Source organism: Pan paniscus, chromosome 2, assembly GCF_029289425.2.
Source record: "Pan paniscus chromosome 2, NHGRI_mPanPan1-v2.0_pri, whole genome shotgun sequence".
Taxonomy (NCBI): Eukaryota; Metazoa; Chordata; class Mammalia; order Primates; family Hominidae; genus Pan; species Pan paniscus.
The window spans coordinates 124,104,150-124,130,973 of record NC_085926.1 but is presented as its reverse complement, the minus strand read 5'-3'; the positions used below and the strand labels follow the sequence as shown (position 1 = coordinate 124,130,973).

The 26,824-nt window shown below is 41.5% G+C and overlaps 1 protein-coding gene across 5 annotated transcripts in view; it reads left to right on the top strand.

Annotated features, from left to right (window-relative positions):
* Positions 1–6,132: 6,132 nt before the first annotated feature.
* ALDH1L1 (aldehyde dehydrogenase 1 family member L1) overlaps positions 6,133–26,824 on the top strand; it is a 77,642-nt gene continuing 56,950 nt past the window's right edge. For 2 of the 5 annotated variants that reach the window (XM_034957277.2, XM_034957278.2), the window contains exons 1-2: positions 6,181–6,333; positions 26,307–26,456. In XM_034957277.2, the coding sequence (XP_034813168.1) occupies positions 26,330–26,456 (127 nt within the window). In that variant the 5' untranslated portion in view covers positions 6,181–6,333; positions 26,307–26,329. Of the gene's footprint in view, positions 6,334–20,878; positions 20,895–26,306; positions 26,457–26,824 lie in introns of those variants that run through there. The other 3 variants (XM_003815231.5, XR_004670696.3, XM_057301885.1) reach the window with 3 other exon arrangements.

Here is a 26,824-nt window from a genome sequence, read left to right as displayed (position 1 = left end):
TCTCCGCTGACTGGACAGTGCCACTCATCTGCGGATCCCTCTGGTCCACTCCCCACCCTTCATGGGGCCTGGTGCTTGGAGTCTGACCTGGGAGGGCTGCAGCCCCAGGCCTCTCTACCTCTGACTTGCAGAGACTTAGCCATTGGAGGGTCCTGGAAGGACATGAGGTGAGGGAAGGAGCCGGGTCTTCCCTGCTCCCTGTTATGATCACAGTTGCCGCGTCTCCCAAGCAGTCCCTACACGCTGCACTCCTCTGGGTTCCATGAAGTGCTCCACACCCCAAGCCCTCAGGCTAAGGGTCAGGGTCAGGGTCAGGGTCAGGGCCCTGCTGTCCCTGGCCCTGGTCCATGGCACCATCCTGTGCTCCCCAACCAGTGCCACGTTCTGCTCACTTGTCTTGCACGTGCCAGGCTCTGGCCTGCGCTGGATCCTGGGTGGGTGATTTCCTCACACTTAGTGGCCAGCCCAGGCCCAGGGCCATCAGGGACAGAGCTTCCAACAAGGCCCAGTTGCTCCTTTCAGCTTTCTGATGCTACATGAGCTTTTCCAATGCAATTATGGTGATGGCTGATGGAAACTGATTTTTTAAAGTTATTATTTTTAATTGTGGTAAAATAAACATAACCCAAAATTTACCATTTTAACTATTCTTTAGTGCACAGTGCTATGTTTTTAAGAGCATTCACACTGTCGTGCAACCATCACTGCCATCCATCTCCAGAACTTTTTCAACTGAAACTCTGTCCCCATTAAACATGAACTCCCCATTCTCCCCTCCCCATGGCCCCTGGCACCCCCCATTCCACTTTCTGTCTCTATGAACATGAGTACTTTAGGGACCTCATAGAAACAGAACCATTTGTCCTATTGTGGCTGGGTTAACTCAGTTAGAATAAACTACTCAAGATTCCTCCATGTTGTAATGTGTGTCAGAATTTTCTTCCTTTTTAAGTCTGAATAATATTCCAGGATATTGACTTTTTAAAGATGTTTTTACTTTGCAAAATAAGAAAATCAGAATCTAATGTCAGTTACTGGAATGCTGTTGAAATTGCCCTGGCCTATGAAATCAGAACATCTTGTTACCACTGGACAACAGAGTGAAACCCACAGTCTGCACCCCATGTTGTGGCCTCGTGACCCCTGACTTTGCCAGCTTCTCTCCTGCAGCTGCAATGCTTTCTCCTGATTCCTCAAAAACAACCCACATCCCCACCTCCATGCACCAATGCATCATTCTTACATTCTCTCCAACTGGAACGTTTCTTATTTTTTGCTGGTTAAAGTCATCACAGTCTTACTGGGCCTTATCTCCCAGGTGGAGCCTGAAGTACCCAGACCCGCTTTCTTCATGTCTCACCTCTGTGATGGTTCACATCCCCTCCCACCTTTCATATCTGCCGCCTGTGCATTCATCTCCCCCACAGAGGTGCGAGCACCTGGAGTAGAGACACCATCCCTGCCTCCTCTTTGCTCATTTATTCCTCTACAGTGAGTTTCTGGGGGCCATGTGCCAGCCAGGTGCTGGCACCAGCCAGTTTGCATGGGGGTGCAAACACGCAACACCCCCAGGTTAGATTTGGCATGGGGCTGGAGAAGACCTGGCAGGAGCGGGGCTGTAAGCTCTGTGGCCCAGAAGCATTCCATCTGTGTCTGCAGGTCCTCAGGTGGGCTCTGGTGTGTGGCACAGAGCTCTGTTAAGTCTCATCCCTACCTTCACCTCTACATGAAAAATTGCATGCAGGCCCTTTAAAGGGAGAAATATGGAGAAAACCATTTTGAATTCTAGGTTCCCACTGGGGAGAGGTTCTAAGGGGTGGGGATCAGGTGACATCATGAGTAACTCACGAGGCAGGGTAGAAGCATCTGAACGAGGCATCCTAGGAGATAAAGAGAAACACTGGCTCCAAAATTAAAACAAAACAAAACAAAACAAAAACAAGCCCAGGTCACTTGGCCTCCCCGCTTTGATTTCCCACAGGCTATGACCTTCAAGTTAATGTTTCCTTTGCAGCGTACACACAGTCCCAGTTACTGATTCCCCAAAAACAAGCTGAATCATCATTATACAACAGAAAGAGAACCCATGTCTATCCCATCCCCCATTCACACAGCCCTGAGCCAGGCTTGTCTCCTAATCTGCCTCTGGATTGGAGCAGTAGCCCCCATTGTTCTACCCAGACTTGGGCTGTGTAAGTGCACACTGCTTTCCCTGGGAGGACTTAGCCACCAGGGCCCTGCGGAAAGCCCGGGCAGAGGCTCTCTCTGCAGGGCTTATCCAGTCACTGTCACTGCAGGTGCCTCTCCTGGATCAGGGCCTGTGCAGGGCTGTGGGATACACAGATGAAACAGGCCCTGTCCCTGCCCTCAGAGGTGTTGCAGTTGATAAAGAGACAGACACACATATAAATAGTTGCATTAGAGTGTGGTCTGTGCTGTGAGTGAGGGAATTCCCAAGGAGAAGGCTGGGGTCAGGCTTCCCAAAGGAGATGATGCACAAGCCCATCCCTGGGGCACAGGCAGGGCTCAGCTGGTGGCTTCAAGAAGCAGGGCATTCCCGGCACAGTGAACTGAACTGGCAAAAGAGGGTTTCGGTGGGACTCGTTCAGAGAGTATCATATAGTCCTGGGACAGGGACAAGCTGGCTTCTGCCACTGTCTGACCTCAAGCCTCAGCTTCTCTATCTGGTCTATGAAAGGATGGATTCGGAAATCACACAGTTACTTCCACCATCTTTCATGTGTTAAAAGGAAGTCACTACGTTCAGCCTACATTCAAAGGCAGGGGAATTAAGTGCCACTCCTTGAATGGAAGAGCATCAGAGAGTTTTAAAATGACCACAGTCCACCTACTGGCCACAAACTACTTACATCCTTCCACATGCAAAATATATTCGCCCTCCAAACATCCCCTCAAAGCCTCATCCCACTGTAGAATCAGCTCAATATCCAGAATCTCTGCATCTAAATCAGGCTTTGATGTGGGTGAAGCACCTGGGGTATTATTCCCTCAAGTGTAGCTCCTTGAGTAGAGTTGCTCTCAATCTACAGACTTAGGAATTCCAGAGACAAATTAACTGCGCCGCCCCCCTGCACCCACCTGACATAAACTGGTGGGATAGGCATTGGATAACCACTGTAGACGTGCCTGCTCCAAAGGGAACAAGGACAGGAGGCATGCAGGAGTAACTAGTGTACGGCAATTCTAAAATCTTCCTGGGCGGGTCCTGAAAGTTTCTTGAATAGGACTCAGTCTGACTCTGGCCCCAGAGTGATTCTCCATGCTCTTGGCTCCACCCTTTGGGTTCTTTGTTCTATTCCCCAAGTCATCCCTTCTTTTCCATGAAATGCAGCCCAGGTTCATATCCGTATAGTTTCTCAGCTTGCTTCCTCCCAGAATTTGGGGGAGTCTAGAGGTCTCTTTTCATTTTATATTGTCTCTGACCCTTTCAGTCCAAGTCTACACTGTTTTGCTCATATAATTCTTTTAAAAATGTTGCATGTCTCCTGTAGATCTCACTGAGGTTCATGCCTTTAGACAACTGTCAAACCCACACATCTCTTTGAGAAAAGCCCTTCCCTCTCTTGGGCTTCTGCTGAGACTGCTGTCAAGGACAACTGTAAGCTTCTTAGAAATCCTACTATTTAACAAAATATTCTGAGGTGTCCCTTTGTTCTCTTTGAAGATTTTACAAAAGATCTCATGACCACACTCTTGGCTTCATCTTTAGGCCATCTTCCTTGCACTGGGCTGCATTTGCTCTTTGCCTGGAAGCCATTTGTTAGTTTTAGCATCATATGATATCTGGAGAAGCTGGACATTTTCACAACCCAAGTTCTGGTTCCTTTTTATTTAACAATCCTTCCTTTGGCTCATGTCCCTTCTCTCACATTTTAGTATAAGCAGCAAGAAGAAGCCAGGAGGAGGCACCTTCAACAATCTTCTTAACGAGATCCCCCAGTTCATCTGGTACATTTTCTACTTTCCACATGATTTCAGAACACTTTCTGCTTAAAATTCCCTCCTCTCCTGCTCCATACCTCTAAGAGTATGGATTCTTCTCTGATTTCCTAATACATCTTTTTGGGGTGTCTAACCTCCAAGCCATTGTTCAGTGGTTCCTGTCGCCCATCTGCCTTCTCAATTTTAACTCCCAAGTTCAGAACACACCACTTTCCCATTGCAGGCCCCTAACACTCAGCCAGTTATCCTACAGATTGTATGGCACACCTTCCACACACAGGGCATGCATTCAGCCCTGGGGACTTCCCAGGAGAATAAGCTAGTCTTCGCCATCATTGTCCAGAGACATGTTAATCAAGCAATCCCAGAAGCAGTGATAAAATTGCAGTTGAAGGCAGGGTGCAGTGGCTCATGCCTGTAATCTCAGCACTTTGGGAGGCTGAGGTAGGTGGATCATCTGACGTCAGGAGTTTGAGACCAGCCTGGCCAACATGGTGAAACCCCGGTGAAACGTCTACTAAAAATACAAAAATTAGCTGGGTGTGGTGGCGCATGCCTGTAATCCCAGCTACTCAGGAGGCTAAGGCAGGAGAATCGCTTGAACCTAGGAGGTGGAGGGTCCATTGAGCTGAGATTGCACCATTGGACTCTAGCCTGGGTGACAGAGTGAGACTCTACCTCAAAAAAAAATAAATAAATAAAGTTGAGAGAGGTTCATGAAGAAAAATTACAGGCCTCTCTGTGATCACATAATGGAGGAATCTGTCCTAGTAAGGCTGAGGCTAGGGAAAGCTTCCCTGAAGTCATGGCATTTTAGTAGGAACTTCCTGAAGAATGATGGGGGTTCTCTGGACAAAGATGAACGGCACATGGAAACTTTATGAGTCGAGAAGTTCCACAGATATGAGGGACAGCAGGGAGACCTGCAGGCTGGAGCCTAAAGAACAAGGGGACAGTGCCTGAAAGTAGGCTAAGTGGATCAGCAGGCACAGGCCACCTCAATCCTGGGTGCCCATACTGGCTTATGTGAGCAAAATACATGCATTAAGCCATTCAACAAACATTTATTTAGCAACTGCTACAAGCCATCACTGTGTATTGGGGATACAACAGTGAATACATCTCACAAATTTCCTGTCCTCAAAGAGCTTACAGTCTAGTGGGAGAGACAGACAATGAACAAACAAAGAAACAAGGAAATATCAGATATACAGTTAAGTGCTGTGAAGGAAATAGAACAGGGTGATGTGGCAGGGAGTGGCTGAGGGACTTCCTTAGTTTGTGTGACCTGGAACAGCCTCTCTAAGGCTCTGCATCAGATATCTGATATGTGATACCATATGGGAGCAGGCTCTGAAAGAACACTACAAGTAGAGAGGTAAAGGCAGGGGCTGCAGCAAGCCTGATGTGTTCAGGCACTGAGCAGAGAGAGGGCCAGGTGGTCGGGACTCAGCGAGAGGGACGCCTCAAAAGAAGTGAGGCTTAGCAGGGCACGGAGCAGTGCGGCCGCAGGTGTGGTGGGAAGGGCGTTCCAGGAGAAGGAGCCACCTGGACACAGGCTTGCAGTCAAGAAACAATACGCAATTATCACTCCCGGCATTCTACATGGCCTTGCCTGAGACCGGGCTGGCCAGGATCTCTGGGAACCAGGAGGAGGGGTCTGCGGCACCAGGACTGAGTAGAAGGGAGAGAGTGGAGAAGGGGAATTGCAGAGAGAAAACCAGGGGCTGTTTTTCTCTCGGAGAGGCGGGTAGGCACTGGGCGGGCAGAAGCGCCGCTATCCACCCGGATGCGCAGCTGCTAAGGGGCCGCCTCTGCAAGCGGCTGCAAATTCCCGGAGGGCAGCGTCTCCTTTGGCTCTACTGTGTCCGTAGCACATGGCAGGTACTTGGCCCATCAAGAGTGAGAGAGGGTGAGCGAGTGAGTGAGTCACCGGCTTGGCGAGGGTCTCCTCTGACCCACTTAGCCTTGCCAGCGCTCAGAACTGCCAGCCCTGCTGGGTGCTTGGGACTTTTCAAAGCCCTGGGAATTCTCCAAGGGTTCACAGTAAGTCTTCTTGACCTAAGCGGGAAAGAGCGCAGGCCCCTGCGGGGTTGGCTTTTACATGGCATTTATAGACCCGCCCGGAGAGGGTGCGCTGCGCTCCCGCCATAGTCCCACCACCAGTGAGCGCCGCCCCCACTCGGCTGACTCTCCGCCCGCCCCGCGCCCCTCCCCTCACGGGCTCTGGCCTTAACCAGAGCTCGCGGACTGGCGGGGACAGGTCCCACCTCCTGGCTCCCAGGACGGGTCTACACCAACCTCAGTTTCGGGGCTGCGGCTCACAGAAGTCTAACCTGCCCGGGACGCCCGCACCAACTCCTGCGCGCGGTGAGTTTCTGGGCTCTCGAGAGCGCTGGACGCCCGGCGGAAAGGAGGCTGCCCCGGCTGCAGCTCCGGGGGCTCCGGGGGCTCCAGGGGCTCCAGGACTCGGTTCTCACCGCAAGGGCTCCTGCGGGGCCCATCAACTTCGCCGCTGCGACGCCGGGCTCGGGGTACGGGTCCGGAGTTCTCTGGAGCAATTGAGGCTGAACCTGGCCAGGGGTCATCAGGCTAAATGACCGCAGCGCCAGGACTGGCCCGCCGAGGATCTGGCCGGCCGCGGTGGTAGGGCCCTTACGGAGCTGGCGCCAACCTGTGGGGTGGGCACTGCTGGCCTGGCTTATGGAAGAGAAAACTGAGGCTCGATAAGAGAAAGGGACCAGCGAAGGCGACGCGATGATTTGTGACTGGGGACTACCTGTTTCCTGGGCCCCTCGACCCCATTCTGTGACAGGGAAAGGTCTTCCCTGATTGGCCAAATCTGGGGGCCTGGCACGAGGGCCTCTTGTGATTGGAGGGGTCGACGTGAGCGCTCAGGGGCTGCGCTGGAGTCCCAGCTCCAGCCACTGCGCTCAAGTGGGCGGTCGCGCGTGCAGAGGGAGGCCGGATAGCAGACCCCACAACGTGGCTCCTGGGGCCCCGCTATCGAGAGCTCAGGCCCCGCGGGCACTTGCCTAGGAGAGGAAAGAATCTTCCCAAAGTGCAGACAGAGACGGAATTTAATCAGGAGTCCCAGACTTGGAGTTTGGAGGCATGGGCTCTGGTGTCAGGTGACTTTGTTTCCTCCCCACGCCTCCACTTCTCCTTGACCTTGGGCAAGTTTCTTGTGTTCTGAATCTTAGTTTCTTGTCTCTAAAATCGGGAGGGGCAATGAACAGTAGTGCCTGCCTCCCAAGATTGCTTGAGAATTACATGAGACTGCCCCGCGCCTGGCCCTAGGAAACCCTCGGAGAATGTTGGCTGCTGTTTGTTTGTTTGTTTGAGACAGAGTCTCGCTCTGTCGCCCAGGCTGGAGTGCAGTGGCACGATCTCGGCTCACTGCAACCTCCGCCTCCCGGGTTCAAGTGATTCTCCCGCCTCAGCCTCCCGAGTAGCTGGGACTACAGGCGCGTGCCACCAAACCCAGCTAATTTTTGTATTTTTGGTAGATACGGGGTTTCACCATGTTGGCGAGGATGGTCTTGATCGCTTGACCTTGTGATCGGCCTCCCAAAGTGCTGAGGTTACAGGCGTGAGCTGTCACGCCCCGCTGGCTGCTGTGTTCTTGTTAGCGTTAACTCTCACGGCCATGGGGGGAGAAAATGGTGTGGCGTCCCTTATAGAGAAAAGGAGACTGTGGCTCAGAGATGGATTTACTCAGGGTTGGCCTGAGGCCTAAGGTCCAGAGGGCCAGGTCTCTGGATACATCCTGTTGCCTGTTCCGAGGGCTGTGGGAGAGAAAGCGGGTAGAGCATGACCCCCAAGGGATAAAGTGGCCTCCCTGCCAAGTGCCAGACCAGAAAGGCTGAGTTCAGGAGAGGGGTCGGCCTTGGGCCCTCCAAAGGGCAGCGGGGAAATGAGACAACTTGCAGCGGACTGCTGGCCTCCGGGCTGAGCCTCTGCTCAGTGCTAGAGCTGCATTCATGGGCCCCAGGGCCCTAGCACCAGAACAGAGGGCCCAGAGCTGCAGTCCTGCAGGGTGGCCCAGCCTCACAGGGACTAGAAGCTGGGTCCTGGAGAGCCAAGCCTGGGCTGGGAATTGGGTAGGAGGGTTGGGAGGCCCAGGAAGCCTCCCAGTGTCCCCACACCACCAAGTGAAACGACACTGAGCGGCCATGACTGGGGGAGGAGGTGGAGGCCTGGAGGCGGCCCATACGGCCCACAAGGGGCTCTATGGGCTTCACTGGAGGCCCCTGCTCTTTCTGGGGCCAAAGGGCAAGCCTGACTGAGGCCCCTCCCAAGGCTCCCGTGCCTGCCATTCTGGCTTTCCCTGGACTGTGAAAACAGCCCCTTGGTGGCCACCTGGACTCTGCCTCCCTGCAGGGGGGGAACGACATACTCTTTTATTTTTTTTTTTCAGAAGTAATCATGTACAATATAAAAAAAGAACATTCAGTTAAGAAAACAAAATAATTACAGTCGTCAAAAACCTCTGAAACCCAAAACCCTTTACCCAGTAACTTTCAACATTTCAGTGTAAATTCTTCTAGGCTTTTACCCTGCAGATAAACACACGCATGCACACACACACACACACACACACACACAAACTTAAGCCTTACACAATTATTGTGGTTTGTTACTTGTTGGGTGTTTTGACAGTGTCAGGTTTGTATAACTCAATATTTACCAATATTTTCTAATAATTTAATGTTTTCTTCTTATATTTGATTTTCAAGTATTTATTTTTAACCCAATTGGACTGTATTTTAGAGTAAGATGTGAACTATAGAGCTAGATTCATTTATTTATTTCAATTAGTAGACATTTTTAGAGCAGTTTTAGGTTTACAGAAGAATTGAGGATGGAGTGCAGAATTCCCATATTCTCAGTCTGTCCCTTCCTGCGTGCTTTCTCCTATTTTTCTTTCTATTCTTTTCCTTTCTTTTTTTTTTTTTTTTTTTTTTTTGAGACAGGGTCTCACTTTGTTGCCCAGGCTGGAGTGCAGTGGCACAAACACAGCTTACTGCAGCTTTGAACTCCTGGGCTCAAGTGATTCTCATGCCTCAGCCTTCCAAGTAGCTGGGACTACAGGCATGCACAAACACGCCTGGCTAATTTAAAAATTTTTTTGTAGAGATGGGTCTCACTTTGTTGCCCAAGCTGGCCTTGAACTCAAGGGCTCAAGTGATCCTCTGCCTTGGCCTCCCAAAGTGCTGGGATTACAGGCATGAACCACTAGGCCTGGCCTCCCCTATTTTTAACATCATGCATTGATAGGATATTTTTGTTACAGCTTTTTTTCTTTTTGAAACAGTCTTGCTCTGTTGCCTAGGCTGGAGTGCAGTGGCACAATCTCAGCTCACTACAGTTTCTGCCTCCCAGGTTCAAGCAATTCTTGGGCCTCAGCCTCTCGAGTAGCTGGGATTACAGGTGCACCACCATGCCCAGCTAATTATTGTATTTTTGTAATAGTAGAGACAGGGTTTTACCATGTTAGCCAGGCTGCTTTTGAACTCCTGGCCTCAAGTGATCAGCCCGCCTTGGCCTCCCAAAGTGCTGGGATTACAGGTGTGAGCCACCAGGCCTGGCCAATTTTGTTATACTTGGTGAGCCAATATTGATGCAATGTTATTAATGAAAGTCCATAATTTACATTAGAATTCCCTCTTGGTGTTGTACCTTCTATGGTTTTGGACAAACATGTAATGATGAGTATCCAGTGTTACAGTATCATAGAGAATAGTTTCACTGCCCTAAAACTCTCCTGTGCTCTATCCATCCACCCCCCAACCCCCCTACCTATCCCTGGCAACCACTGGTTACTGCCTTTGTAGTTTTGCCTTTTCCAGAATGTCATATAGTATGTATGAATCATATGGTATATAGCCTTTCCAGACTGGCTTCTTTCGCTTAGCAAAATGCATTTAAGCACCCTCCTTGTCTTTCTGTGACTTGGTAACCCATTTCTTTTTATCATTGACTAATATTCTGTTGTATGGATGTGGATGTACCACAGTTTATTTCTCCATTCACATACTACAGGATATCTTGGTTGCTTCCAAGTTTTAGCAGTGAATAAAGCTGCTATCAACATTTGTGTGCAGGTTTTTGTGTGGACATTAGTTTTCTTCTCCTTTGAGTAAATATCAAGAGCGATTGATGGATCACATGGTAAAAGTATGTTTCGTGTTATAAAAAACTACCAAACCTTTTTCCATAGTGGTGGCATAATTTTTCATTTCTACCAGTAATAAATGAGAGTTCCTGTTGCTCCACAGCCTCGTCAGCATTTGTTGTCAGTGCTCTTAATTTAACTCTTCTAATACGCATATAGTAGTATCTCATTGTTATATTTTAATTTGCAATCTGTAATGACTTACAGTGTTGAGCATCTTTTTAAATGCTTATCTGCCATCTGTATATCTTCTTTTGTGAATGTCGGTTAATTTACTTGGCCCATTTTAAAATTGGGTTGTTTGTTTTACTGTTGAGTTTTAATAGTTCTTTGTATATTTTGGATAACAGTGCTTTACCAGATATGTCTTCTCTCCCCAACCATGGCTTGTCTTTTCATTCTCTTAACAGTGTCTTTTGCAGAGCAGAAGTTTTAAATTTTAATAAGGTCTAATGTACCATTTTTTTTCCTCCATGAATTGTGCTGTTGTTATTGTATCTAAAAAGTCAAATCCAAGTTTTGGCAGTTACAAATAAAGATGCTGTAAACATCAGCGTACAGATATTTGTGTGATTTTTGTGCAATGCAGATTTTCTCCATTGTCTTGCCTTTGTCTCTTTGTCAAAGTTTAGTTGACTGTATTGATGTGAGTTTACTTCTGGGCTCTCTATTCTGTTCAATTGATCTATTTGACTATTCTTTTGCCAATACCATACTGTCTTGATTACTGTAGCTTTATAGTAAAGTCTTGGGGACAGGCAGTATCGGTCCTCTAACTTCGTTCTCCTTCAATATTGTGTTGACTATCCCAGGTCTTTTGTCTCTCCAAATAAACTTGAGAATCAGTTTGTTGATATCCACAAATAACTGCTGGGGTTTTGATTGGGATTGCATTGCATCTATAGATAAAGTCAGAAAGAACTGACATCTGGACAGTATAGAGTTTCCCTATCCATGAACATGTACTATCTCTTCATTTATTTATACATATTTTTATGTTTTCATCAGTTATGGTTATTCTCACATAGATTTTGACCTATTTTAGGTTTATGTATAAATAATTCACTTTTTGGTGCTAATGTAAATGGTTTTGTGTTTTTAATCTCAAATTTCAATTGTTTATTGCTAGTATATAAGAAAGTAATCAATTTTTGTATATTAACCATGACTTTACATCCAGCAACTTTGGCAGAATAACTTATTATTTCCAGTTTTCTGTTGCTTTGTTGGCATTTTCCACATAGCCAATTATGTTTTTTGAGAACAAGAACAGTTTATTTCTTCCTTCCCAATCTGTAGACTTTTCATTTTCTTTTCTTTTCTAATTACATTAGCCAGCACTTCCAGTATAATGTTGACTAGGAAGGGTGAAAGGGAACATCCTTGCCTTATTTCTGATCTTAGGGGAAAAGCTTCTAGTTTCTCTCCATTAAGTATGATGTTAGCTGTAGGTTTTTCATAGATCTTCTTTATCAAGTTAAGTTCCCATTTATTACTAGCTTGCTGAAAGCTCTTATCATAAATGAATGTTAGATTCTTGTCAAATGCATTTTCTGGATCTATTGATGTGATCATATAATTCTTCCTTAGCCTATTCATGCGATGGATTACATTAATTGATTTTCAAATGTTTAACCTAGAATAAATCCCATGTGGTGGTGATGTATAATTCTTTTTAAACATTGTTGGATTCAATTGCTGATTTTCTTGAGGATTTTAACATCTATGTTTATGAGAAATATTAATCTGTTAGTTTCCTTTCTTGTAATGTTTCTGGTTTTGGTACTAGGGTAATTCTGACCCAAGAAAATTAGAGAATTTCCTCTACTTCTATTTTTTGAAAGAGATCATAGAGAATTGGCATAATTTCTTTCTTAAATGTTTAGTCATATTCATTAACCCTAGTGCTTTCTATTTTGGAAGGCTACTGGCTCCAGTTCTTTAATCAGTATAGGCCTATTCAGATTATCTATTTCTCTTTGTGTGAGTTTTGGAACGTTGTACTTTCAAGGGATTGTTTCATTTCATTTAACTTACCAAATTTGTTGATATAGAGTTGTTCATACTAGTATTTTATTATCCTTTTAATGACCGTAGGATCAGTATTGATGGCCCTTCTTTCATTTTTGATATTAGTAATTTGAGTCTTCTCTCTTTTTCTTCTTAGTTAACCTGGCTAGAGGTGTCTCAGTTTTATTCATCTTTTCAAGGAACCAGCTTTAGGTTTTGTTGATTTTCTCTATTGACAGCATGTTTTCAATTTCACAAGTTCTGCTGTAATTTTTATTATTTCCTTTCTTCTGTTTATTTTGGATTTAATTTGCTCTTCTTTTTCTAGTTTCCTAATTTGGAAACTTGCTTTTAGCTCTTTCTTCTTTAATAATATATGCATTCAGTGCTCTAAATTTCCCTCTAAACACTACTTTAGCAGCATCCCATAAATTTTGATGTTATATTTTCATTTTAATTTAGTTTGAAATATTTTAAATTTTTTCTTGAGAGTTATTCTTTGATTTGTTTACATGTTGTTTAGAAGTGTGTCATTTAGTTTCCATTTTTTTAATGTTTTTCAGATATCTTTCTGTTATTGATTTCTAGTGATTCTGTTGTGATCTCAGTAATCTCCATCATAGAAGTCATTGATATTTGTTGTTGTATGTTTTATGGCACAGAATGTGGTCTGTCTTGATGAATATTCCATGTGAACTTGAGAAGAATGTGTATTCTGTTGTTGTTGGGTGAAGTATTCTCTAAATGCCAATTAGATACACTTAATTGATGGTGCTGTTCAACTATGTCCTTACTGATTTCCAGCCTGCTGGATCTATCAGTTAGTGGGGACTGGCCAGGCATGGTGGCTTACGCCTGTAATACCAGCACTTTGGGAGGCTGAGGTGGGCAGATCACCTGAGGTCGGGAGTGCGAGACCAGCCTGACCAACATGGAGGCTCTACTAAAAATACAAAATTAGCCGGACGTGGTGGTGCATGCCTGTAATCCTAGCTACTCGGGCGGCTGAGGCAGGGGAATTGCTTGAACCCGGGAGGCGGAGGTTGCAGTGAGCCGAGATCGTGCCACTGCACTCCAGCCTGGGCAACAAGAGTGAAACTCCGCCCCCCCCAAAAAAACGTTAGTGGGGACTGACAGAGAGGTGTTGATGTCTCCAACTGTAATAATAGTGGATTCATCTATTTCTCCTTAAAATTCTGTCAGTTTTTGCTTTACACATTTTAGCACTGTTGTTAGGCACATACACATTAAGGAGTATTATGTCTGCTGGGATAATTGACTCCTTTACCATTATGTAGTGCTTCTCTTTATTCCTAATAATTTTCCTTTCTCTGAAGTCTGCTTTATCTGAAGTTAATAGAACTACTCCATATTTCTTTTGATTAGTGGTAGCACGGTATATCTTTCTCCATCCCTTTATTTGTAATCTATCTGGTTTTTATGTTGAAATGGGTTTGTTGTAGACAACATATAGTTAGGTCACGATTCTTTATTCACTCTAGATAGTCACATGTTTTAATTGGTATATTTACACCATTGATATTTGAAGTGATTTTTTGGTATAGTTGGATTAATATTTACCATATTTATTACTGTTTTCTATTTGCCCTTTGTTTCTTTTTTCTTCCACACTTTTTTCTGCTTTTTCTGATCTTAACTGAGCATTTTATATGATTCCATTTTCTTTTCTCTCTTAGCATATCAATTTTACTTTTTTGTTGTTGCTTTTTTAGTGGTTGACCTACAGTTTGCAATATACACTTAAATCTAATTTAAGTCTGCTTTTGAATAACACTATACCACTTTATGGGTAGTGTAAGGGCCTTATTGCAGAGTATTCTTGATTCCTCCCTCCCATGCCTTATTATTACTGCTATCATTCATTTCACTTATCCATAAGCTACAATCACTGAATACATTGTTGCAATTATTATTTTGAACAAATTGTTATCTCTCAGATTAAGAATAAGAAAAAAATTATTTCACATTTATTTCTAATACTCTTTTGTATGTTGAGTTTCTGACTTGTTTAATTTTCCTTTTTTTCTGAATGACTTCTTTTAACATATCTTGTAAGGCAGTTTACTGGTGACAAATTCCTTCAATTTTTGTTTGAGAAGTCTTTCTCCTCCACTTTTGAAGGACAATTTTACTGCATACAGATGGAATCTAGTTAGTTCTAAGTTGATGGAATGTTTTCAGTTCTTTAAATAATTCTTTCTATTCTATTCCTGATTGCATGGTTTATGAAGAGACGTATGATGTAATCCTCATCTCTCTCCCTCTATAGGTAAGGTGTCCTGCCCTGCCTCTCCCTGGCTTCACTGAAGATTATCTCTGTGTCTTTTATTTTTTGCAGTTTGAATATGATATGCCTAAGTATAGATTTTTTGGGGGGTGGGGTGGTGATCTTTATCCTATTTGGTTTCCTCTGAGCTGCTTGGATCTTGGTTTGGTATCTGTCTTTAATTTTGGAAAATTATCAGTCATTATCACTTCAAACATTTTTACTATTCCTTTCTCTCTTTCTTTTTATTCCATCTGATATCCCTAACAAGGATTTACACCTATGGCAATTGTCCCACCATTCTTGGATATTCTGTTTTGTCTTTTTAATTCTATTTTTCCCTTTGCATTTCAGTTTGGGAAGTGTTTGTTGATATTTCATCCATCTCATTGATTATTTCCTCAACTGTATCCAGTCTATTGATAAACCTATTAAAGACATTCTTTGCATTTATCACAGGGTTATTTCTAGACTTTTTTTGATTTTTTTCTTAATTTCCATCTCTCTGCTTACATGACCAATTTGTTCTTATATGTTCTCCACATTTTCCCATTAGAGCTCTTAGCATTTTAATTATCATTGTTTTAAATTTTCCATCTGAAAATTCCAACATTGCTTCCATTTCTGATTGTGGTTTAGGTGCTTGTTTCATCTTTGCAAACTGTGTTTTTGTCTTTTATATATCTTGTAATTGTTTTGCAGAAAATCAGATATAATGTATTGGGTAAAAGGTACTGAGGTAGATAGGCTTTTAGTGTGAGGTTTGATATTTACCCGTCTAGGAGTTAGAATGTGTTTACTATTTGCTATAGCTGTGGGTATCAGAGGGTATAATTTTCTCTCTTCATCTTCTTGTTTTTGTCTACCCTGTTGTCTTTGGGTTTTTGTAGAAACTCCTTAAATAGGCTCTGGCTTGCAGTTCTCTTATCTGTAATCCCCTTGTTACTATACTGGAGCCCTGTGGATGTAGTAGTAAGGTGTTTTGGTGGGGGGAAGTGTTTTACAGTCCTATAATTAGGTCTTAGTGTTTCAGTGAGCCTGCACCCCTGGGCTGTGACCTTCACAAGTGTTTCTCAGTCCTACCCCTTTTAGGTGATGAGAAAGGCTAGAGGGGCTGGATTTGGGTTTTTCCTCATCACTTAGGTGAGTTAGGCCCTGGGTGTCCATTCACTTATGCTCTGGTATAATAGTTTCTATGAGGGTAGATATGTTGAGAAAAAAATGACTGCTTTCCTTGTCTCCTGCCAAAACCAGAAGGGGATTTTTCTCCAATCCTTACTGTGAGAACTGTAAGAATTAAAGAAAGAGGAAAGAAATACAAAAGCTGGCTTGCCAGTTAAGACATTTATTTTAGAGAAAATCAACCTGAAAGGAGCCTTCTGGCCAAGTTAGGTCAGAGGCACACTCTCTTACAGACTGAGTTTTTAAGGATCCAGGATGGGAGAGTTTATCAGAGGCTTGGACTGCTTCTGTGTCTCTTTGTTGTGCTTATCTGGGAGGGAGAGTTGTGTGCCTGTTTTCATACATTTTTCCTGCAGCTGCAGGTATAGTCCCTGAGTCTGTTTTTACTTATTTATTGAGACAGAGTCTCGCTCTGTCGCTAGGCCGGAGTGCAGTGGCGCCATCTCGGCTCACTGCAACCTCTGCTTCCCAGGTTCAAGCGATTTTCCTGCCTCAGCCTCCTGAGTAGATGGGACTACAGGCATGCGCCACCACGCCTGGCTAATTTTTTGTAGTTTTAGTAGAGACGGGGTTTCACCGTGTTAGCCAGGATGGTCTTGATCTCCTTACCTCGTGATCCGCCCGCCTCGGCCTCCCAAAGTGCTGGGATTACAGGCATGAGCCACCGCGGCCAGCCAAGAGTCTGCTTTTAGCTTTCCTATCTTAGTGCCCCTGAAGGAAAGGGAATGTGCTTGTTCCTTATTATTAAGGCCCCATTGTATGAGGGTGAAGTTTGGCAGTTACCCAGGATACTTTCCCCCCACCTCCCTTTGTGTCCCAGCTGTCTTATCCGTGTTTTACTGTCTGCTCTTTCTGGCTGCTTGTAGTTAGAAGAGAAGTGATTTCCTTGAAATGCATGAGGCTAGAAAGGGAGCTGGAATTTAAAGTGGCGGTGTTTGTCTGAGATGACAGTGCTCCTGCTCTATCATTCCAGACCCTATGGTTATAAAAGGACAAGAGGGGACATGTTCTTTCTAGCTACTTCCTGCTGATGCGGGGGTGGAGAGTTTTTTGGTCTTAGATTGACTGTAGGATCAACACCATTTGTAGATGTTTTTGGGTAGTTGCGAAATGGCCATGATTCTGTCGGTTAAAAATTTTTGAAAAAGGTTAATTAGGCAGAGTAAAAACATTAGTCCTAGGCTTTTCAGCAGCGTTTTTTATTAGGCCCGACTGGTTGAGACAGAAGCAACTTTTTTTTTTTTTTTTTTTTTTTTTTTAATGACAGGCAGAGGTGCATGTTTGGAAAGACCCATGTGTTATTTTTTGTTAGTAACTGTTATTCCTGCTATGAGGATAATAATTAAGCAAAATGCTACAGTAATTGAGATTCTCTGTCTGATATTCCACTCTGAGGGTTCACAGTCCTACTGCAAATAGTGGAGTGAGTACAGCAGTTCCCGCGAGGGTGTCATAGTAAATAATTTTCATTAAAAAAGGTTTTAATAGTTGGCTTAAAAGGAGAAGTAGAAACGACAAAAAGTATTTGGTGAGGTAGGGTTGAGACTGAGTAAGATGAGCAATTTTTACTTAGTTACTTAACTTTGATGATTTTTAGCTTAAGATTTCTTATTTATTTATTTTTTTACATTAATAGGACTTTTTTTGGACTGTTAGGGGTTGCTTTCTCAGCTCTTTAGGCTTTGACTTGAATGTGATGTATCCAGGAGTTGATTTCTGTAACGGATATAATTTAAACTGTAAAAGGTAATAAAAATTGAAAAATGTTAGGCAAGACTAGAATTTAACAACAGGTGTGCTATAGTTTTTGAAACATAATTTTTACTTTTCAGTTTCCTGTTTTTATTAAAAGACAATTTATGATAGGACTGATTTGCTTTATTATACTTGGCTTAATTATTTGTATACAGTGCAGCAATAATAATTATTTGCTACATAGGCCTTTTAAATCAGCTTTGATGGAACTTTGTTACATAGAAGGAATTTGAGATAAGACTTGTTAAAGCCAAGCCCAGCCATGGATTTGTACCATTAAATACTTATGAGTTGGGTGAATTCCTTTTCTTTTGAGGTTTTAAGATAACTTGGGGTTCCTGGCCTGTCAGAAAGTGACATTCTTTACTTACCACACATCAGAAACCCTGTACAGGGACTGTGCACACAAAATATGAGGCCAGTTTTCCAAGGGTTTCATTGGCTTCTTAAGTTTGATTCCTTAGAGGAGAGCACACCATTCCAGTCAAAGCCTTGGGAAAATAACCAGTTTTTCCAATTGTATTCTGTTACAAAAGAAAATAGATTCTTATTGCACTGATGCAAACAACTGTCGTGTTGTCCTTTAAGAATGCTTATAACTAGTTTTTAAATTCTAGAGGAACTAGGCAAAGAGAAAAAAACACGCTTTAAATTCTATTTACAGGAGTATACTTTACTTAGTTGTTAAAGGCTGTAGCTAGCTTAAGACAAGTTTTCTTGACTCTGAAAAATAAGATAAAGATTAGCAGCATTCTAAGGAAAAGGTAAAAACTTGTTTTTGTTTTTTATTAGTTTAGTGCATTTTATTAATTTTTGTTTTGCTTGATATTTATAAACATTTTAGCTTTTTGTGAGTTCTGCATGTTTTGTTGTTGTTGTTGCTGTTGTGAGAAACCTGCCTTTCAGAGCGCTTGTTAAAGTTTCACAGCTTGAATATAAACCATGTTTTGAAGATAATTCAAACAAAATAAAAATTGTCTGTAAATAACAAAATGTCTAGTTTGGATACTGTTAGAAACACAATTGACAAAGAAATGTGGTTGTTTTTGTGGTTTACAATAACCCAACATAACAACTTTAAGTGTGATTAATAGCACATATTTAGACATAAGAACCTTAGACATCCCATACAGTTTTGGAACATATGTTAATATTATTCCTTAGAATATAACCTATTAGACAGTCTTTTGGAAATTTTATGTTGCTAAATAATTCTGTTTACCTCTTTTTGGATGGCTTAGGGGTTTTGTGCAGCACCGAAAAGCCAGGGGTTAGGAAAGACAACCTCGAGACTAAAGTTTGATTTGGGGAAGACTGTTAAATATGTTTAAAATTTTAAACCCTCGATATTATGAAATAGAATTTTAGATTACCATAAGTTTTTTTTCTGTTTGTTTTGTTTTGCTAAAATGATGAGATAACAATCTGGAAAAGCAAAAACCATTTATTAGCCTTTTGTATTACAGGAAAATTTTGTTTAAAAGAGAAAGTTAAATTTTACCCTTTCATTAGTTTGCTATTAATGTTAACTTTAATTTTAATGAAACCTTATAGGTAATTTTATTTAATTTTAATGAGTTTGACTATGAAGTGAGATTTTTATATGCCCATTATAACCCTTGACAAGTTTTGCTAAAGAGTAGATTAGCATTTTAAGAAAATCTTGTGGTGCTTTTATTTTAGTGTTTAATTTACAGAAAAAAATATATAATACCCTTTTGAGTTTAGTTAATGTGTTAACACACAGGAGTTTTATTTGCAGAATTAATTTTTATGATGTTTTTACAATTTGCTTAAACCTTTCACTTTATTTTATTTAATTTTAAGACAATTTATTATTCTTCAGCAAAATGTACATTTTTATGCCTTTTTATAATTTTTAACTAAAAACACTTTTTACTGTTTTTATACACCTTACATGCAAATCCATGTTTAGCAGTTTTAATTACATGTTATAATGGTAACTTTTAGCAATTTTTAACTTTAATGTAAAATGTGTTAAGTTTTTTTGTGTGTGACTTGAAACTAAAAACACTGACTCATTTTGTAATTTGGGCGAAGTAGCTCTGAAATATAATGCTGTTTTTTCAATTTTAAACACTTGGGTAAAATCGCAAGGTGAGTGCTTAGGTAGAAATAAGTAACTACTGAACAGGTGGGAGCAAAGTTTAGTTGGGCAATACTCTTTATGATACTGACACGTGAATGCTTACTAGTTTTAACAGTGCTGGCTTTATTGTTGTAGTCACAGAGGAGTCTAAAGGCAAGGCTTACCCAGCTTCTGGCTCCCACGTGAACATTATTTATTTAGTATGCCAGATTTTTCTTAAGGTGCACTAGCCACTGAGGATATTTTTGCTGGTGGGAACTGAGATTTTCTAGACAGGTAAATTAGCTGCCAATTATGGTTTATCTTAGGGACATGTTTATAGAGATAGTATTCTTACTTAGCTTACATTCTAAATTTTGTTCCCTTATTATCTTGTTAAAGCGATGAATATGTTTGTACAATGAAGACAACTTTTTTTGCCTTTTTAGGTTAGAGCTTCAGCATGAGAATTATACTTCAACACAGAAAGTTAGGTCTATAAGTGAAATATAATAAAGTGTTCTGAAAAGAAGGAGACTACCTTACAACCCCAAGAGAAAAATATGCGGCACTAAGCCCTGGTTCCTTTTTTCCTTATTGTTTTGTCATTTTTTTAGAACTTTGGGAACTAAAATCTTTTTGCTTAAATGCTGAATTTATAAATTGAAACAGACTCTTGGGTTTTGTTATAAAGGCAAAGTAATAATACTTCTATGTATTTTATAGGCTTATATAGTATAATAACTTGAATTTATGGTTGGATTTGACTGAACCTACGTAGATACTAATCTGAATGACTCATATATAGAAAATGTGCAGTATTTTAAGTATAAAAAATTAAACTGGACTAGTTTGCTTTTGTTTTATAGTATAAATGAAAATGACCCAAACTATTTAATTGTATGAGCAGAAATTATGAATGAAAGATGTATTTTAGAGCTATATGACAGAGGGACATTTTAACTTGAATTCCCCAGTGGCAAAAGTAGTGTATAAACTAATGCTAGTGTATACACTACTGAAGTGCCAACTTATGTAACATTTTTAAATTTAATTTTTAAAATGAAAGATTTTTTTTTCACTGTGAAGGGCAGTAACATTAAATTTTCCCAATGGGTACGAGTGAATGATTTACTTAGTACATTGATATACTTAACTATTAGCATTTTTGGGAAGCTGGATTTGATACAAATTTATTTTGAAAAACATGGTTTATGAAATTTTATAATAAAAGTATTAATAAAGACATTGTTAAGTTTCTATAAACATGCACTAAAAGTGGCAAGACAGAGTGGAGAAATGTAATTTTGACTGAGAAAAAAACTTTTTTCAGGAAAACAAGATTTATGAAGAGAAAAACATAAAGGACTTTTGAATATACTTTCTTGGATATCCATTTTAATTAAGCTGAGCACTCTTTTTTATTAAAGGTAAGGGTGGATTTTGGAATTATATAAATGTTATGCCAAGTTAAATGAAAGGATTGAGTTATGTGCAGGAATTCCCTGTGATAATGAGAGGGATTTTTAGAGAAAGATCCCAGAAGCTGTTCTATCTGCCACAAATCAGACATGGAGAAGGGGACATGAACGTGAGCAATGCCTTTAACCCTGGCCACTTCCCGGAGAGGGAGAATGGCAGAGGAGGTTTGACTGGTTGGAGCAGTTTTTGAACCGGTGGAGAAGGAGGAGGGGTGCGGTTTAAAGTAGAAGAAACCCTGAATATGGGGAACCTATTGCCAGAATCTCTGAGATATAGCTAAAGCAGTGTTAAGAGGAAAGTTTCTAGCACTAAATGGCTTCATCGAGAAGATAGAAAGATCTCAAATTAACAAACTAACTTCACCTAAAGGAACTAGAAAAAAAGAACAAACCAACCCCAAAGCCAGTCAAAGAAAAGAAGTAAAAATTAGAGAACTGAATGAAATTGAGATGCAAAAATCCATACAAAAGATCAATGAAATCAAGAGTTGGTTTTTCAAAAAAATAAAAATAAACAAGATCATTAGACCACTAGCTACAGTAACACACAAAAAGAGAAGATCCAAATAAGTATAGTCAAAAATGGCAAAGATGACATTACAACCAATCCACAGAAATTAGAAAAGATTGTTAGAGAATACTGTGAACAAATATATGCACACAAATGAGAAAATCTAAAGGAAATGGATAAATTCCTAGAAACACACAATCTCCCAAGACTAAAGTAGGAAAAGATTGAAATGCTGAATAGACCAACATTGAGCTCTGAAACTGAATCAGTAATGAAAACAACTACCAACCAAGGAAAGCTCAGGGCCAGATGGATTCACACTGAATTATACCAGACATACAAAGAAGTAATGACACCAATCCTACTGAAAGTATTACAAAAAAATTGAAAAGGAGGGGATCCTACCTAACCCATTCTGTGAAGCTAGCATCTGCCTAATATCAAAATCTGGCAGAGACATAACAAAAAAAGAAAACTTCAGGCCAATATCCCCGATGAACATAGACACAAAAGTCCTCAACAAAATGCTAGCAAACCAAATCCAGCAGCACATCAAAAAGTTAATATACTATGCTTAAGTGGGCTTTATTCTTGGGATGCAAGGCTGGTTTAACATACACAAATCAATAAATGTGATTCACCACATAAACAGAATTAAAAGCAGAAACTATATGATCATCTCAATAGATACAGAAAAAGCTTTGGATAAAATCCAACGTCCCTTCCATAAGCAAAAAACAAATAACCCCATTAAAAAATGGGCAAAGGACATGAACAGACACTTCCCAAAAAAACAGGTACAAGCAGCCAACAAATGAGGAACATTTTAATATGTTCCTCATTGCTAATTAAAATGAGGAACATTTTAATATGTTCCTCATCACTAATCATTAGAGAAATGCAAATCAAAATCACAATGAGATACCATCTTACACTGGTCAGAATGGTTGTTACTAAAAAGTCAATAAACAACAGTGCTGGTGAGGCTATAGAGAAAACAACGCTTATACACTGTTGGTGGGAATGTAAATTAGTTCAGCCACTGTGGAAGTTTCTTAAAGAAAAGTTTAGAGATTTCTTAAAGAACTTAGAACTACCATCCAACCCAGCTATCCCATCACTGGGTATATACCCAAAGGAAAATAGATCATTATATGAAAAAGACACATGCACTCGTATGTTCATCGTTGGACTATTCATAACAGCAGTGACAGGGAATCAACTTAGGTGCCCAACAATGGTGGATTGGATAAATAAAATGTACATATACACCATGGAATATTACACAACCATAAAAAAGAGTGAAAGCATGTCTTTTGCAGCAACATGGGTGGACTAGAGGCCGTAATCCTAAGTGAATTAAGGCATAAACAGAAAACCAGATACTGCATGTTCTCACTTGTAAGTGGGAGCTCAACATTGAGCACACATGCACATAAAATGGGAACAACAGACACTGCAGACTGCTAGAGGGAGTACGGGAATGGGTTGAAAAAACTCCGTTGGGTACTGTGCTTACTACCTGGGTGCAATATGTTCATATATCAAACCTGCACCTGCACCCCCTGTTTCTAAAATAAAAGTTGAAAGAAAGAGAAAGCTACACGAAAACCTGAATAGGACATTTGTTACAATGAAGTATTTGACACATCAATATTTCTTTTCTTCTTTTCTGCCTCACCCTGCCCTGCCCCGCCCTGCCTTGCCTTGCCTTGCCTTTTTTTTTGAGACATAGTCTCACTCTGTTGCCCAGGCTGGAGTGCAGTGGTGGGGTCTCAGCTCACTCTAGCCTAGACCTCCCAGACTCAAGTGATTCTCATGCCTCAGCCTCCCAAGTAGCTGGGACTACAGGCACGCACTACCATGTCCAGCTGTTGTTTGTTTTTGCAGAGATGGGGTCTCACTATGTTGCCCAGGATGGTCTTGAACTCCTGGCCTCTAGCAATCTGCCCACCTCAGCCTCCCAGCATGCTGGGGTTGCAGTCATGAGCCACTGGGACTGGTTCACGTCAATATTTCTTACAAGCATAGATTTAAAAACAAATAAAATACTAGCTCTTCAAATTCAGAGATATATAGAAAGGTTATACATCATGGTCAAGTGGTATTCATTCCAAGAATGCAAAGGTGGCTTAACATTTAAAAATCAATCATTATGATCCACCACAATAAGATAAAAATCTCATGACCTATAGGAAGAACATTTGGTAAAAGTCAACTCCTTGTCATGATTGGCAGCCAGAAATATATTAATAAGACAACTTTCATAATATGCTAGTCTATCTACAAAAATTCCCCAAAGCTAACCAATGGTCAAATATTGAATGGTTTCTTCCCAAGGTCACAGGAATGAGACAGGAACTACTATCACCATCTGTATTCAATATTGTAGTGGATATATTGGCAAGTGCTATAAGAAAGTAAATGAAATGAAAGACTTCAGGATTAGAAAGAAAGAATTAAAACCAACATCATAACATGATTTTATACTTAGAAAACCACAAAGAATCTACACAGTATGAAAATTTATATGTGAAGCAATTAAGGTGCTAGTTAATACAACGTCAATGTACAAAATCAATTGTATTTTTATATGCTAGCAACAAAAAAGACAAACAAACCAATTTTTAAAATGGATCAAAACTCGAATAAACATTTCTCCAAGGAAGGTATACAAATGGCCAAAAAGCACATGAAAAGATGTTTAACATCATGATTCAATAGGAAAATACAAATCAAAACCACAATGAAATACCACTTCACAACTACTAGGTAGATCAGCTACAATAAAGCTTTAGGTTATGTATCTTCACCACTACAACAAAAAACATTTTTAAGCTATACTAAATGCAAAGATAGACAAACTGACCAAAGGTTCAAAGATAGATGTGTACATGTATGATCCTTTTCAATGAAGAAACGTCTTTTCAGTAACTAGTGCTGGGTTAATTTTATATACACATGGAAAAAAAATTCTGGACTTCTACCTTACATTGTATGAAAAAATCAGTTCCAGAGGGATTGCACATCTAATGTAAAAGGCAAAACAATAAAGATCTTGAATGACAAGGAGAACATCTTCATGAACTTGGAGTAGGCAAAGATTTTTTAAATAGAATACAAGAACCACTAAACATAAAGGAAATGTTTGATAAAATGTACTATATTAAGTTTAAGAACATCTGTTCATCAAAAGACATTATACGAGGATGAAAAAGGCAAGCCACAGAATTAGGGAAGATATTTTCCATACACATATCTGACAAAGAACTCATAGTCTAGATGATTAAAAAACAAAACAGAGCAACAATACAAAAAAACTCCCTTTCAATAAGAATAAAACCACCCAATGGAAAAAAACAGACAAAAGATTTGAAGAGATGATTCCCACAAAAGGATATCCAAATAGCCAAGAAACAGGAAAAGGCACTCGACTTCATTGGTCATCAGGGAATTGCAAATTAAACCCCAATGAGACAGCTGTATTTCATGTTAGGAAAAGCGCTAAAATGAAGACACAAGCCAAGATGGAGAGCACATGGAAGTGGAAACTAATACAACCACTCTGGAAAACTGGCAGCATCTGTTAAAGCTGGAAATTTTCACACCTATGACCCAGGAATTCCACCCTAAGTACACACCTGACAGAGATGTGTACATATGTACCATGAAGACCATGTGCAAGTATCTTTGTAGCATCCTATTTGTAATACCTTTAAACTGGTAACTACCCAAATTCCATTAACAATAGAATGAATAAATGAACTAGAGGTCATACACATATCAAAATACTCTGCAGCAATGAGAATAAACTCAGTACAACTACATGCAACCACAAAGATAATGTTGAGGGAGAAAATCTACAAAACACTGCATGGTTCCATTTATGTAAAATGAATACATATAAAGGGGATATATATATATCAAGCGAAACCATTCGATGCTGTTAGAAGTCCCATCATTCTTGGTGAATGTAGTGACTAGAAGAGGCTCAAAGAGTTCCTGGAGTTTTTCTCTTTCTGGTGGTGTTGACAGTGGTGTGTTTGGTTTGTGAAATTCATTGAGCTACACATCTATGATTTGTGCACTTTCTGTATGTATGAAGTATACATTAATAAAATTTTCCAAAAAAAATCTTATTTTGGTAAAAGGACAATTTAAAGAACTGTATTAAGTGAATAATAGTTCAGGTTTTACAGATATGCGTGAGGTGAATGAATGACCAATCTTTGGAGAATGTGCATGATTAGCTAGGCTTCATTCTACACATCTTCCTTAGTGGAATCCCATTCCACTTTCCACCACCTTCATCCTCAGGCCCCCCCATGCAGGCCCCTTTTCTGTTGCAGCTCAGCTGGACAGCCCCTTCGGCGGGGACTCCCCTTGCTCCTTTTGTGACTCCTGGCTCAGAGGAATAAGCCTAATTTGTAGGCTGAAAGCCATTTGAGAGATGTGGCATCTTTCTCATGAACAAGTGTGACTTGACCAAGGCCATAGAACTGGTTAGTTACAGAAATACGCTCAAATACGTATCAAACATCTTGACACCCAACATTCCATGCCAGTTTGGAAGGTTTCAAAAAGAAATCCCCTAATTCTACAATCCATTTCCAGCTCACCTGCTGTGGCATTGAATATTCTGACATTAGGGATCCACTGGGTCATGTGTACATGTTTCATCTGGTCTCTCTTACAGTGGCAGTCTCCCCTCAGTGGCCTGCCACCCACAGAGCCACAGAGGGGACTGGGGTAGAGCAGGCCAGGTGCCATGAACTGCCCTGTCTTGAACCAGGGCTGGCTTCTCTGAGACCAGCGATCTCTGTCTAATTGCTGCCTTATTCCTTCTCCAGGTCCTTCCAACCCTCCTGCTACCATGAAGATTGCAGTGATCGGACAGAGCCTGTTTGGCCAGGAAGTTTACTGCCACCTGAGGAAGGAGGGCCACGAAGTGGTGGGTGTGTTCACTGTTCCAGACAAGGATGGAAAGGCCGACCCCCTGGGTGAGTGAGCCAATGGAGCAGGGAAGCTGATGGAGGGCGGCCCGCCCATCCAGATAGAAGGGAAGCAGTGGGTGGGAGTCTGGGAGCAGAAGTCTGCAGGGCCTGTGCTCTAGCTGGGAGGCAGCCATAAGTGGTCTACCTTGAATACTGCTCCAGTGCCAACAGGCTGCTGGGCTTTTCTGGAATAAAGTGGAGATCCCCTCCCCACCTGATCATGGGGTGGCATTAGGGTCCTGGAGAAGGGCTATAGAGAAGCCCAGCCTGGTCCCAGGTCCCACACAGAGCTTCTCTGACCCAGCACCCATGCTTGGGAAGGTCTCCGTGTTCTGAACTGGGGGGTCCATGTTCTGAAAGGTGGGCATGCACGG